Source organism: Biomphalaria glabrata, chromosome 6 (assembly GCF_947242115.1).
Source record: "Biomphalaria glabrata chromosome 6, xgBioGlab47.1, whole genome shotgun sequence".
NCBI classification, from domain to species: Eukaryota; Metazoa; Mollusca; class Gastropoda; family Planorbidae; genus Biomphalaria; species Biomphalaria glabrata.
In genome coordinates this window covers 49,649,637-49,663,068 of record NC_074716.1, presented here as the reverse complement: position 1 = coordinate 49,663,068, position 13,432 = coordinate 49,649,637, and the positions used below count along the sequence as shown (strand labels likewise).

The window sequence follows — 13,432 nt, the reverse complement described above, 5'->3', positions numbered from 1 at the left end:
TTTTCATAGCAAAAAATGAAATGGGATAGACTGAAAATGATTGGAAAAGCTATCTTAATCTCAAAATACAATTGTATTTTTATAATAAATAAAATGAGAAGAAATATGATAATTAACAAAAGCTCAGCTTTGTACTGAGAAGTTTACGGGTATAGCCAAGAACAAAGACGATTAAAGACATGCAGAATTTAAAATCCTGAACATGTTCTAGATAGAATTGTCCATATTAAATTGATAAGTCAGAAAAACAACACCAAATACTAAAAAAAAACCCACAAAGAAACAAGTAACAAAGGTTTTTATTTTTTAAATACATTCCTTCTTTATGTTGGAGATTTTATAACCTAACTAATTCCGGGATAGAAGGCAGACGTGTTTTGCCACTTAGCTATTCAAGTACTTATAAAACTAGAAGTTTTTATAATATTTTGTTGGTTTAAACTGTTTAGCGAGTGACTTAATCCTCTACACAAGACTTACCTCCCCTCATCTTAGTACATTTCTATCAAAACAACAATAAGTAAATACAACTATTTAATTGATTAATTGCTTAATTTTGTGATTGATTCCTGTGTTGTCATTGACAATGAATAATTGTGAAAGGTTTCTGCTTGACCAGAGAATGAGAAGTTTGAGAAATAACGTGTAAAAGACACCACCCAGACAGACGGAAAGCTATAAGCTACTTAAAAAGAGATACACATTACGAGAACAATTTTACTTGTAACACGGGGGCATTACTTCTTATTAGCCTGGACTAGGTGACTCTGGCTATACTAAAAGTGTGATCGATTCTTTAATATACAGAGGCAGGTCAACATTGTTTATAACTCGTTGACACAGTGCTTCTATAGTGCATACTTCGTAAATACAATAGACGAAAATAGTCATACCTGCTGAACCTTCGAAGCCAGAAATAAACTCTCGTCTCTTGTCATGTTTTGTTGGGTATTCACTCTAGACATTAAACCAAAACCATGAACATTTTGGACACAACATTGCACCTTATTATGAAAAATTATCATGGCGTCTATCACACGTCTATCATTAACAAAATTTATCTAATCTTATCTTATATAATACAGACGTTACTTCAAAAAAGAAGACGGTTACGTCCTACGCGTCATGCATATTAACCAATGACTTAAATTCTGCTCGATAATGGCGTCCACCAACCCAGGTTTTAGGTTTTAAAAATGTCCACGAAGTTACGAAATGAATAGAGGATTTGTAAAACCAAAAACAACAGATAATAAGCAGCATTCAAATACTTACATTGTGGGCGTCTCCTGAAAAAACTATAAAAGCTGCCAGCTGTTTGGAATCTGCATGTATACTTGATAGAGCTGTCCTGAAAGCTATCAGCCTGTCGGTTGTGTTGACCCTGGTCTTAAGCTGAAGTAGAATTCAATGAGATGATACTCAATAATACAAATACTACTACTGCTACTAATAATAACAGGATGTTTAGCTTAATCTGAATCTGTCTACCTGGGGTCGCCGTAAACAGTTCGCATAACTAAGACCTGGCTTAGATATATAAATTGATTAAGAAAGATACGCCACCTTACTACAAATACTCGCCCTCAGGAGGTTCTTGAGTTGTTGATGATGATAATAATGATGATGATGATGATGTTTATGATGGTGATGTTGGTAATTATGTTGATAATGATGATGATGATGCTGATTTTGACGTTGATAATGATGATGACGACGATGATTATGTTACTAATGTTGATCATGTTGATGATGATGATAAGGATGATGATGAGGTGGTGAGGATGATGTTGATGACCATGATGTTGATGTTGATAATGATGATGATGATGATGATGATAATGTTGATAATAATAATGATGATAATGACGCTAATGATGATAATTAAGTTGATGTTGATGACGATAATGGTGATGATGTTGATGTTGTTGATGATGATGATGATCATGACGAAAGGGACTCATATGAATTGTATGATGCTTTGTTTTGAAGGACTCTTGGTTCTGACACAGCTATAGAAAGACATTTATCTGATGAATTATTATAGTTATACTGACACAAATGTGTAAAAAAAAAACATTAGATGAAGACCCTCGGGATGAACGGTCAAAGAGGATTTCAGATTATCTCTACACCCCTAAGACTCACGTCTATTTTATTATCTATTCTTTAAAACAAGGAAAACTCCACTGTTCTCAACACAATGAACGTAGTAAGTTTAACTTTTTCTCTCCGTAATTATTTACCACATTCTGGTGGAACCAACGTTGGTATCGTCAGTTAGGAGAGAAAGAGTTAAAAACATTATTCAATGCACTCAGCAAGCAAACAAAGGGGATGAGCTCCACATTGACAACCATTAACAATCTCAATACTGTAAGAAGTATTTCCCTTTTTCGATACCAAACAAAACTAATTATCACTATTTGATTGCCTTAGTACTTAATTGTGTTTATTGATTCGTGTTTTGTTAAGAACAGCGAAGTGGGAGAAATAACGTGTACACTATTTTTTACCGATCAGAATGATTTGATATATATCATATGGATACCAGCTCATATAGAACTAGAAGGAAATGAGAAGGCTGACACACTCGCCAAGAGTGGGAGAACTAACTCACTAATAAACTCTGCACTCTATCCAGAAGAAATGAAGAAATTAATTGTAAATAAAATAAATGAGAAATGGACGAGCCCTCATCCAAATCACAAGAAAGATGACGCTTACTATAAACTATCCCGACAAGACCAACGTATAATCTTTCGACTCAGGACCGGACACAACAGAATGCGACAACACATGTACCGGACGCTCAAAATTGGAACCAGTGAAATCTGCTCATGTTGAGTATCACCAGAGAATGCCGACCACGTCCTCCAAAACTGCTCTCTCTACCAAGAGGCCCGTATAAGACATTGGCCCCAAATCACCCCAATAGAAAGAAAACTATATGGAGAGCTCCCTGATTTGGAAACCACTGCGCAGTTCATCTCATGTATTGGTCTAGTCATCTGAACACTCCAACATAACAATGAGAACGATGAAGAAGAAGTTGATAATGATGTTGATAATGATGATCATGCTGATGTTGACGTTGATAATGATGATGACGACGACGATTATGTTACTAATGTTGATCATGTTGATGATGATGATAACGATGATGATGAGGTGGTGATGATGATGTTGATGACCATGATGTTGATGTTGATAATGATGATGATAATTAAGTTGATGTTGATGATGTTGATGTTGTTGATGATGATGATGATCATGACGAAAGGGACTCATATGAATTGTATGACGCTTTTTTTTTGAAGGACTCTTGGTTCTGACACAGCTGCAGAAAGACATTTACCTGATGACTGATTATAGTTATACTGGCACAAATGTGTAAAAAAAAAAACATTAAGGTGAAGTCCCTCGGGCTGGGAGGTCAAAGAGGATTTCAGATTATTTCTACACCACTCACGTCTATTTCATTATCTATTCTTTAAAACGAGGAAAACTCCACTGTTCTCAACACAATGAACGTAGTAAGTTTAACTCTTTCTCTGCGTAATTATTTACCACATTCTGGTGGAACCAACGTTGGTATCGTCAGTTAGGAGAGAAAGAGTTAAAAACATTATTCAATGCACTCAGCAAGCAAACAAAGGGGATGAGCTCCACATTTACAACCATTAAAAATCTCAATACTGCAAGAAGTATTTCCCTTTTTTCGATACAAAACAAAACTAATTATCACTATCTGATTGCCTTAGTACTTACTTGTTCTAATTGATTCGTCTTTGTGTTTAAGAACATTGAAGTGGGAGAAATAACGTGTACAAAATGTGTACACAGTCAGAATGATTTGATATATATATCATAAAAGCTTTTAAAAAGAGGCAGCAAAATATGTCTGTCCGTCTTGTCTCTACCATTTCCACCCTGACCATCAACATGAAATTAAAAGCAAGTATAATTTTCAACCAATAAAACTTCAATCCACTCACCTCATTTTGATCACATCCAGCCCTCGCCTGTGCCATCTCTGACGTTGGGATAAGGGAGCAGCACAAAACTTGAAACCAAAAAAAAAATATAATATAATAAAATGCACATGCTCAATAAATATTCATTAAGTGTACACGCTGTGTTTGAAATTATTTTTAAAACATTTTTTACTCAAATTTTCTTTTTATTTATACTAAGTTTTATTTATAAAAAACTTAAATATACATCATACATTATTATTATTATTATTATAGCTTTTATATAGCGCTACTTTCATGCTTACAGCATGCTCAGAGCCCTTTGGTCCAATCTCATATGTGGACCAGTGGGGGGGGGGAGGGGGTATCTAGGAGTTGGTTTTCTGTGCTGCCTTTAGGCGCTCAGTAAACACAACTCTGCCCGAGTCGGGTGTCGAACCTCGAGCCCCCTTCTAGGTAGACAAGACAAGCCAAGTTCAAGCGCACTCTCGACCACGCTTAACACATTTAGGAATGTAAAAATAAATAAATAAATAAATAAATTGTAGCTGGTATATAGCGCTACTTTCATGTTTATAGCATGCTCAGAGTGCCTCAGAGCGCTATGGTCCAATCTCATTTGTGACACTGTGGGGGGTAGGGGGTATCTGGGAGAAAGTTTTTCCGTCATGCCTTTAGACGCTCATTAAACACATCTCTGCTCGAGTCGAGGACCAACCTCGAGCCACCTTCGTGGGTAGCCAAGCCAAGCCAAGACCTCTAGAGCCTCTTTAGCCTCTAGACCACGCATACCAATTAAAAAGAATGCCGACCATGTCCTCCAAAACTGGAGAAAAAAAAAAGAAAAAAAAAGTAACGTTCCCCTTTCAGACCATTTGGTCTATAGGGCAGATGATGCAAAGGTCACCTGTTTCTGTGGCCTACGGTTAACGAGGGTGTCATGTGGCCAGCATAACGACCAACCACCTTTACTTTTCCCCAACTAATGTCAGGTACCCATTAGAGCTGGGCGGACTCACGGGCGCCCAAAGATCCCGAAATAAAAATCCCAGTCTTCACCAGGATTCGAACCCGGGACCCCGGTTTGGAAGCCGAGCGCTTTACCGCTCAGCCATCGCGCCTCTATACCAATTAAGAAACTTATAAAGATTCTGGTCCTCATGTCTTTTGTTAAAATTGATTTGTGTAAAGCTTATAACATGCTCTAAGCGCCCTGGTTTAATCTCCGATGTCGACCTGTGGGCGGAGGGGCTATCTTGGAACACTTTTTCGTGCTGTCTGGGTGCTCAGTAAGCAACTCGCCTGAAGTCGAGATTTGACCTGTAGCCCCCATTGATCATTGATAGTTAGCCACGCGGCCACTCTTCCTCTTGCCCTAAGCTTTATAAAGTTATTTACTTTGTAAATTATTAACTTTTATGAGCTTTCTTAAAATATGTTTGACGAATGATTCTTTCAAATTGTATCAAAAGGTATTTTGGCACCACAATGTTTGGGTTTGAGACTAGAACTTTACTTTCCCCAAACTAATGTCAAGTCTAATAGGAAATTAAATTATAAATTACTTGATATATAGTGTGTGATTGCTATGAAGTATAATGGTGTGTGTGTGTGTTTCCAATGTGATGATATAAAAAAAGAGCATTAATTGTTAGTCTTGGAGAATGACGCAAGAAAATAGGCTCTGTCATAATATACGTTTGAGATGTGAGGAGATTTCCATGTTAGTTTTAGCTGTGTAAATGTCTGACGCGCTAGATTTTTACGACGTTTGATGTCTTCATCTGTTCCACCTGATACACTGACTACACTCCCAAGGTATATAACATTTTCTACTTGGTCTATTGTCTGAGAATCCAGTACTATGTCTCCAATTTGTTTATTGTTTACTTTAAGTACTTTAGTTTTTTTGGTGGTTTTTTTTGAGGCCTCCTTTTTTCCTACTTCACTTAAATCTGTGACCTTTTCTTGCATATCCGGTAGTCTGTGTGATAATAGGGCTATGTCATCAGCGAACCCCAGCTTTTGTGTGAGAGTCCATTGGATTCTTTTCCCTGAATTAGAGTAAGCTTCTTTTGAGACCCAATCCAATACTTGAAGGAACAGAAGTGGTGAAAGAAGACATCCCTGTTTGACTCCTGTTGTGACTGGAAATTCCTCTGACAGCTTGCCACAGTGGGTTACTTGGCAGGTGAAACCATCATAAAGGTTTTTAATTATGGTTATTCTAAGTGAGTTAGACTTTGTTTAAATATCGATATATCTTATTTGCTAGTAGACCTATATCTCAAGTCAAATTTGTCTATAATGTTAATAAAAGCTATATTTAGTTGTTGATTTTTTAAAGAAGTTTTTTTTCAAGTTATTTCAAGTTCTACAATTCAAAATATAATACGCCTACAGCGGTTTAAATGTACTAGCAATTTGGGGCTACATGTCAGTGACCGGTCTACGACAGTAATAAATCTTTTCACGATTTCTACATGAAGGATTAAAATATAATGTTTCTTAAAGAGGTATTCAATTAGTTTTTCACCTAAACAACTCCGGGAAACAATTGGATATTATGCCATCATATTCATATATTTTAAAGTGGCGTAATGCACATATTATCCTGTTTCATTGTGACACTACCCCCAATGTCTACGCATGTGTGATTGAGAGAGAATGCACTTAATAAATGTGAAGATAACAAACCTGTAAAGACAGTGGCCTTAAAAAGTCTTTGCATTCTCTGCTTCTCGTCTTCAATCTGCGATGACAGAGTTATGTTCAGGTATATTAAGTTCAGCACTTAACTTGACACACGCACAAACACACGAACGCACACACACACACTCATACACACACACACACACATATATATATATATATATATATATATATATATATATATATATATATATATATATATATATATATATATATATATATATATATATACACACAATAAAGCAGCTCTGATTTACAGCTGAACTTGTGCCAGCACTTGAAATTTACAAACTGAAAATATTTAAGTTAGGAAGTCTTTTCTTTTTTTGCGAAGCTGTCTGTCTGTCTGTCTGTTTGCTATACATTTTGTACACATTATTTATCTCACTTTCCAGTTCTCGGATCAAGTTGAAACTTTGCACAATTATTCATTGTCCTTAACAAAACAAAACATGAATCAAGCAAAAAAAAAAAATCGATAAATAAATTAACTTGTGGTAATTTATTAATTTTGTTTCATATAGAAAAAGGGAACACATATTATAGTATTGTCTGGCTGTAAATGTGCAGTTATTTGCCTAATATAAGCTTTGTTAATTGATCCAACTCCCCCCCCCCCCAACTCGGCCGAGTTTTAGTAAAGAAATCACACTAATTGTTTACGAATTTATTACTTATGTTAATAATATATGCTAACTATTTATACTTCTACCTCTAGTTTGCTGGCCAATTTTTTGGATGGCGCGGGGGCGATGGCATCAATCTTGTCCCCCCCCCCCACCATAAACTTTCGAGTGGGGGGAGGCGGTCGAATTTATTTGTAGAAATCACAGCTTGGTTACAGAATCAATGAAATATGATTCAAACTTGTTATTGACATTTTAACCGATCTTCACATTATGTCGTTTCCCTGTTGGCCGATTGGCTGGTGTTGGGGGGGGGGGGCGTATACATTTATTGCCCTTACCACCTAAACTCTTTGAGGAGGGGGGGGGGCTTTCCTACTTTTATGGAGAAATCATAGTTTGTGAACGAAATCAGTTGAATTATTATATACATATTCTATTATGTAGCTTCTCTTCTGGTATCTTAGCCGATTTGGTGGCTTGGGGAGGGGGGCGATTGCTTCTACTGCCCCCCCCTGAGTGGGGGGGGGGGCGGCGGTCCAATTTTATGTGTTTGTCATGTCCTCTTGTAAATAAACACACATATCTCGTTAAGTTGCCTCCCTTAAGTTATTACACTGTGTATAAGAGTAACAATTGAGATGAGATCTGAGGCAAAATATTTTTTTCCTAGTCGCTTTTTTCATATCTTTTACTCATACTGATATTTTATACTGTATAAATAAATCTTATCTTATATAACACAGACGTTACTTTAAAAAAGAACATGATTACGTCTTACGCGTCATGCATTTAGTCATGCATTTTAACCAATGACTTAAATTCGGCGAAGTCTCTGGTTTTCCTGGCTAGCTCTGGGACTATAACTCACAATTTATGCTTGAATCTTAAAAATGCCAAAAATTTAGAGTAGAATTGGTCCACTTAATTTCTCCTCCCACTTCCGAATTTTTTTTTTTGTTTAGCTTTGAATTATAGTTCAGTAACAAAACAAAGTTACAAACATGCCTATTGAACAAAATGTATCACTTACAAATGAGCTTTTTTAAAAGTATTATGTTTCGAATAATTTTTTTTTCAGCGTCGATAATCATGGTCTCAATCTAAATCTGTGAAGTATCTTATCTTTCCAAGGAACAAATCGGTTGTATATGCCATGTAGTAAGAGCCTATAAATTCATATTATAATATTTTTCAAGTAAAACATTATTCAAAATATTCTTGAAAATTGAATAATTTTGAGCGTTTAACCATCGTTCTGTTGGTGTCTTATGCTGACCAAAACAGGCCTACTACTAAGAAAACTGTCCTCGTTTAATGTTAGCGAAAAGGCCTTGGCTATATTTTATCACGCTCAGATCTGCAATATTTTAAGTTTCAATATCACTGCCTGGTATGGCAATCTGAGCATTAAAAATAAACTTTATAGAATCCTAAATGCTGCTGGTAAAATCATTGGCAAAAAACAAACCCCATTTATGTAGTTGTTTGAGACAAACATCTATAAAAAAGCTAACAAGATCCTCGAAATAAAGAATCATCCTTTGTGTCAGGATTTTGGGATTTTACCATCACAAAAGAGATACAAGACACCAATAGCAAAGACAAACAGACACAAACACTCTTTTGTTCCCCTGGCAATCAAATCATTAAATAAAAACAATCTGGTATAAACTTTGTCACATGTAAATTATGAGTGAGTCTGGTGTGAATGTACACTTTGGTTTCTTATAGTTATAATGTTTTTTGTTTGGTGTAATGCACAAATTGTAAGACAAATTTCCATACAAACAATAAAAATTATTATTATTATGTTAGAAATGAACGAGTAGTCATTCTCTGGCGCTGCCAGGGTCGAGTTTTATTATTATTATTATTATTATTATTACAAGAGGTCTCGCTTCACATGAAGATAATATTACGATAATTACACCTAATATATATTATATATATAATATATATATATATATATATATATATATATATATATATATATATATATATTATATATAATATTTAATAAAAATTAATAAAGATTTACTTACGCTACTAGTGCCTGGATTGTCAGTCACTCTTCAGGATCGGCCTTCGCCCCCATGTTACTTTATTTTACTTAATTTGACCTGCCTTTTATAAATAGGAGGAATAATGAGCTGCGTTTCTGCAGTGAAGAATGCAAGAAAACGCTTGGCGTAGGGGCTTTGCCCCGAGCCTCACCGGGGGAGCTCGCAGCGCTTCCCCAGACCCCCCTAGCTGTCAAGAGAAAGGCAACCAACATGACTATTTTTTTTCCGAAAGTTGAGAAACACCGTTTTTTAAAATTATATATATATTTTAATAATTTTAATATATATATATATATATATATATATATATATATATATATATATATATATATATATATATATATATATATATATATATATATATATATATATATATATATATATATGCTGTATACCGTATGCTGTATGTGCGTTTATGCATAGGGTTAGGGTTTACTGGGCGTTAGGGTTGGGGTTTGGAAAACAAGTGCCCCCCACTCCAAAGTGCTGGATCCGCTAGTGTACTGCTGCAGACCTGCCACATCACCAGAAAATTCCTCGGTGGAAACTGATAAAGGGACTACGATGAATTTTGTTTCCCTTTAACGAAACTCGACCCTGGCTTCCCAAGAGAATGACTACTCGCTCTTTTATAATAATATTAATAATAATAATAATATCCTAAAACTCAATATTGTTGACAAATGCCGAAAATGTGGAAATGTGGGTGAGTCAATTGAACACATAATGGCGGGATGTTCAGCCCTATCGGAATCTGCCTACCTAGGTCGCCATAACCAAGTTGCAAAGCTAATACACCAGCACTTGGCTTTGACACACAATTTGATCGGTAAGGATACTCCTCCATATTACAAATACTCACCACAAGAGGTTCTCGAGTCTACGGATCATCTACTGTACTGGGATAGGCCTATTTTGACTGACAAAACGGTAGATTTTAATCGCCCTGATTTGCTGCTCATTGATAAAAAAGAAAAGGCCGCTGCCAGAGTAATTAGGACAAAAAAAAATACGAGAAGCATATCTTACAACTCAATGTTGTTGACCCATGCCGAAAATGAGGAAATGTGGGTGAGCCGATTGAACACATTATGGCAGGATGTCCAGCCCTATCAGAATCAGACTACCTAGGTCGCTATAACCAAGTTTCAAAGTTAATACACCAACACTTGGGTCTGACATACAGTTTGATCGGTAAGGACACGCCTCCTAATTATAAATACTCTCGAGTATACTGGACATCTGCTGTACTGGGATAGGCCTATTCTGACCGACAAAACATTAATAATAATGGCCGCCGGAAGGTATGGCGTGTTTTCCCTCAATTCTTCTTATCTTATATAATACAGACGTTACTTCAAAAAAGAAGATGATTACGTCCTACGCGTCATGCATTTAGTCATGCATATTAACCAATGACTTAAATTCAGCCAAGTCACTGGTTTTCCTGGCTAGCTCAGGCAACCCATTCCATGCTCTAATAGCACTAGGGAAGAAGGAGCATTAGTACAAATTTGTCCTAGCATATGGGACGAGGGATGTGCCTTTATCTTTGTGTCTTTCAGAGTCTTAGTGCACTTATTACCGAGATTAAGGAAGTATTTGTACTCTAGACTTTACCAATACTCAAGTACTGCCACATGGTTGTAGATCTATATCTATTTAAGGTGATTACATTCATTAGGTTTGAAGATTTTTTTTTATAGATTTAATGTAATCTCTTATCATAGACTAGGAACGCCATTTTTGCTGCGTCACTTCCCCATGTTTGTTAGACCTAGACATAGACATAAATAAATATAGACTGGCCGATTAACCCTTAAAGTGCGGAGTATTTTAACAAGAGTGCATATAAAATGGAATTGTCTAGTGTTTAGAGGCTAGACTACCACAACGCGTCTAAAGGGTTAAAGAGTTTTATGAAACGAAAATTTGTGACTTGCAATTTTGTGTACTTTATTATACAGCATTTATGAGCAGTATAAAAGTTAAGTATTCATATCTATTTCAGCCACACACCTATATAAGTATTACATTATTTTCGCTAGTTTTTTTTTTAAATCTTTAAGAATGAAGATCATGCAATTTTTCATAGTTCGGAAATCCGAATACAATAGATATACATGTTTTCAAGTTACATGAAGTTACTTCCTTCGGCCAGTCTATATTTATTTATGTCTATGGACCTAGATCTTAAAAGCTTGATTACGGAGATTGTAGATCAAAATAAACAAATCAATGCACGTTCATTTCTGTTTGATCTAATTTTTTTTTTAATTTTGAGGAGACTTAGAACAGGCCCGTTGCTTCTCCCAGGACAAAGATGAATAAGGAATAAAGTACACAGGCGATAGAGTCTAAATAAATTGTTATTCACCAATGAGTCGAGTGTCTACTGAAGGTAGTTCACAACCTCATGACCAAACACAAGAGGTCGGTCTCCTATGTAGGTTTGGACGACGTCGGGCATGAGATTCGCCAATGGGAAGAAAAAATCACTCCACGGAAATTCCAGGATTTATTAGATGGGGACAATATTGACAAGGCTGCTTCCTTAGCATGGCTCAAAGCAGGTCATCTCTACCATGAAACTAAAGGCTTTGTCACAGCAATACAGTACAGAGTATTTAGGACAAAAAATTACGAGAAACATATCCTAAAACTCAATATTGTTGACAAATGCCGAAAATGTGGAAATGTGGGCGAGTCAATTGAACACATAATGGCAGGATGTTCAGCTCTATCGGAAACTGCCTACCTAGGTCGCCATAACCAGGTTGAAAAGCTAATACACCAGCACTTGGCTTTGACACACAATTTGATCGGTAAGGACACTCCTCCTTGTCATAAATACTCACCACAAGAGTTTCTCGAGTCTACGGATCATCTACTGTACTTCGATAGGCCTATTTTGATTGACAAAACGATAGATTGTAATCGCCCTGATTTGCTGCTCATCGATAAAAAAGAAAAAGCCGCTACCATTATTGACATCGCCGTACCACTATCTCATAATTAAAAAAAACTGAGCTGGAAAAACAACGAAAATATGGGAACCTTGGCTTGGGGATTAAGCGTCTATGGAAATTATCTAAAACAACAATATACCCCATTGTTACATCAACCGAGGGGATAATAACAACTGACCTCACAAATACCTTCAAGGTCCTTAACATTCCTAGGAACATCTTCGTTGCCTGTCAGAGGGCGGTACTTCTGCAGACCTGCCACATCACCAGAAAATTCTTCAGTGGAAACTGTTAAAGGGACTACGATGAATTTTGTTTCTCTTTAACGAAACTCGACCCTGGCAGCGCCAGAGAATGAATACTCATTCGTCTCTGACATAATAATAGTAATAATAATAATAAGGCTTATCTTCTAGTTCGAAGATTTAAGAGAAGAGTGGACCTACTTATTTTGCCACATCCAGCGTAGACAGAACCGTTGTCTGCCAGTGGTCGGTTTAGCTTCTCATTTCACCGTCTACGTCTGTACTCGGCGGTAGATTTCCTTTTGGTCTCAAATGTGTATCCAGTGGCCTTTGTAAAAAGAAAAATCCCAAACGGTATCGTTTGGAGGCCGCCTTCTGTCAAGTGCTCTCTTCTATGTCAGTTAACGCAAATTAACTGTATACTTATTTGTCTGCTATGCGCTTCGGGCTGCCATCTCGATGGTTCCGAGTTCAAGAATGACAAATTTCCTTTTGAGTTCTTTCAGTTATTCATGAGGCTAAAACTCGTTATAAAACAGCAACATGAAAATCAAACCCAAAACAGACCTTTTCAGATAAGCGACGCACAATGCACACCTATATACACTAATTAGAATAAACAAACCATCAAATGCTCAAACCTTTAGCAACATAAAAATCCCATCAGCCCTTGAGATCAGCTTGGCCTCTGAATTAACGCGTACACGGACAACGGTGATTAGGCAAGAAAAAAAAAGAGAACAAGTCTGCTCTTAAAATAAAATAACACAACACCGCTTGAGACCTAAGGACTTTTCAACAACTGGTTTCATGTAGGTTACATATGTCATAAACGTG

The 13,432-nt window shown here is 36.4% G+C and overlaps 1 protein-coding gene across 2 annotated transcripts in view; it reads right to left on the bottom strand.

The window, feature by feature from the left end:
- Positions 1 to 13,432, bottom strand: part of LOC106068209 (xaa-Pro aminopeptidase 1-like) — a 45,886-nt gene extending 32,454 nt beyond the window's left edge. Inside the window, exons 1-5 of one of the 2 annotated variants that reach the window (XM_056033423.1) lie at positions 13,237 to 13,432; positions 6,675 to 6,729; positions 3,999 to 4,066; positions 1,276 to 1,395; positions 894 to 957 (exon numbers count right to left, since the gene is read on the bottom strand). In XM_056033423.1, coding sequence (XP_055889398.1) covers positions 894 to 957; positions 1,276 to 1,395; positions 3,999 to 4,066; positions 6,675 to 6,729; positions 13,237 to 13,248 — 319 coding nt within the window. In that variant the 5' untranslated portion in view covers positions 13,249 to 13,432. Of the gene's footprint in view, positions 1 to 893; positions 958 to 1,275; positions 1,396 to 3,998; positions 4,067 to 6,674; positions 6,730 to 12,796; positions 13,188 to 13,236 lie in introns of those variants that run through there. The other variant, XM_056033424.1, reaches the window with a different exon arrangement.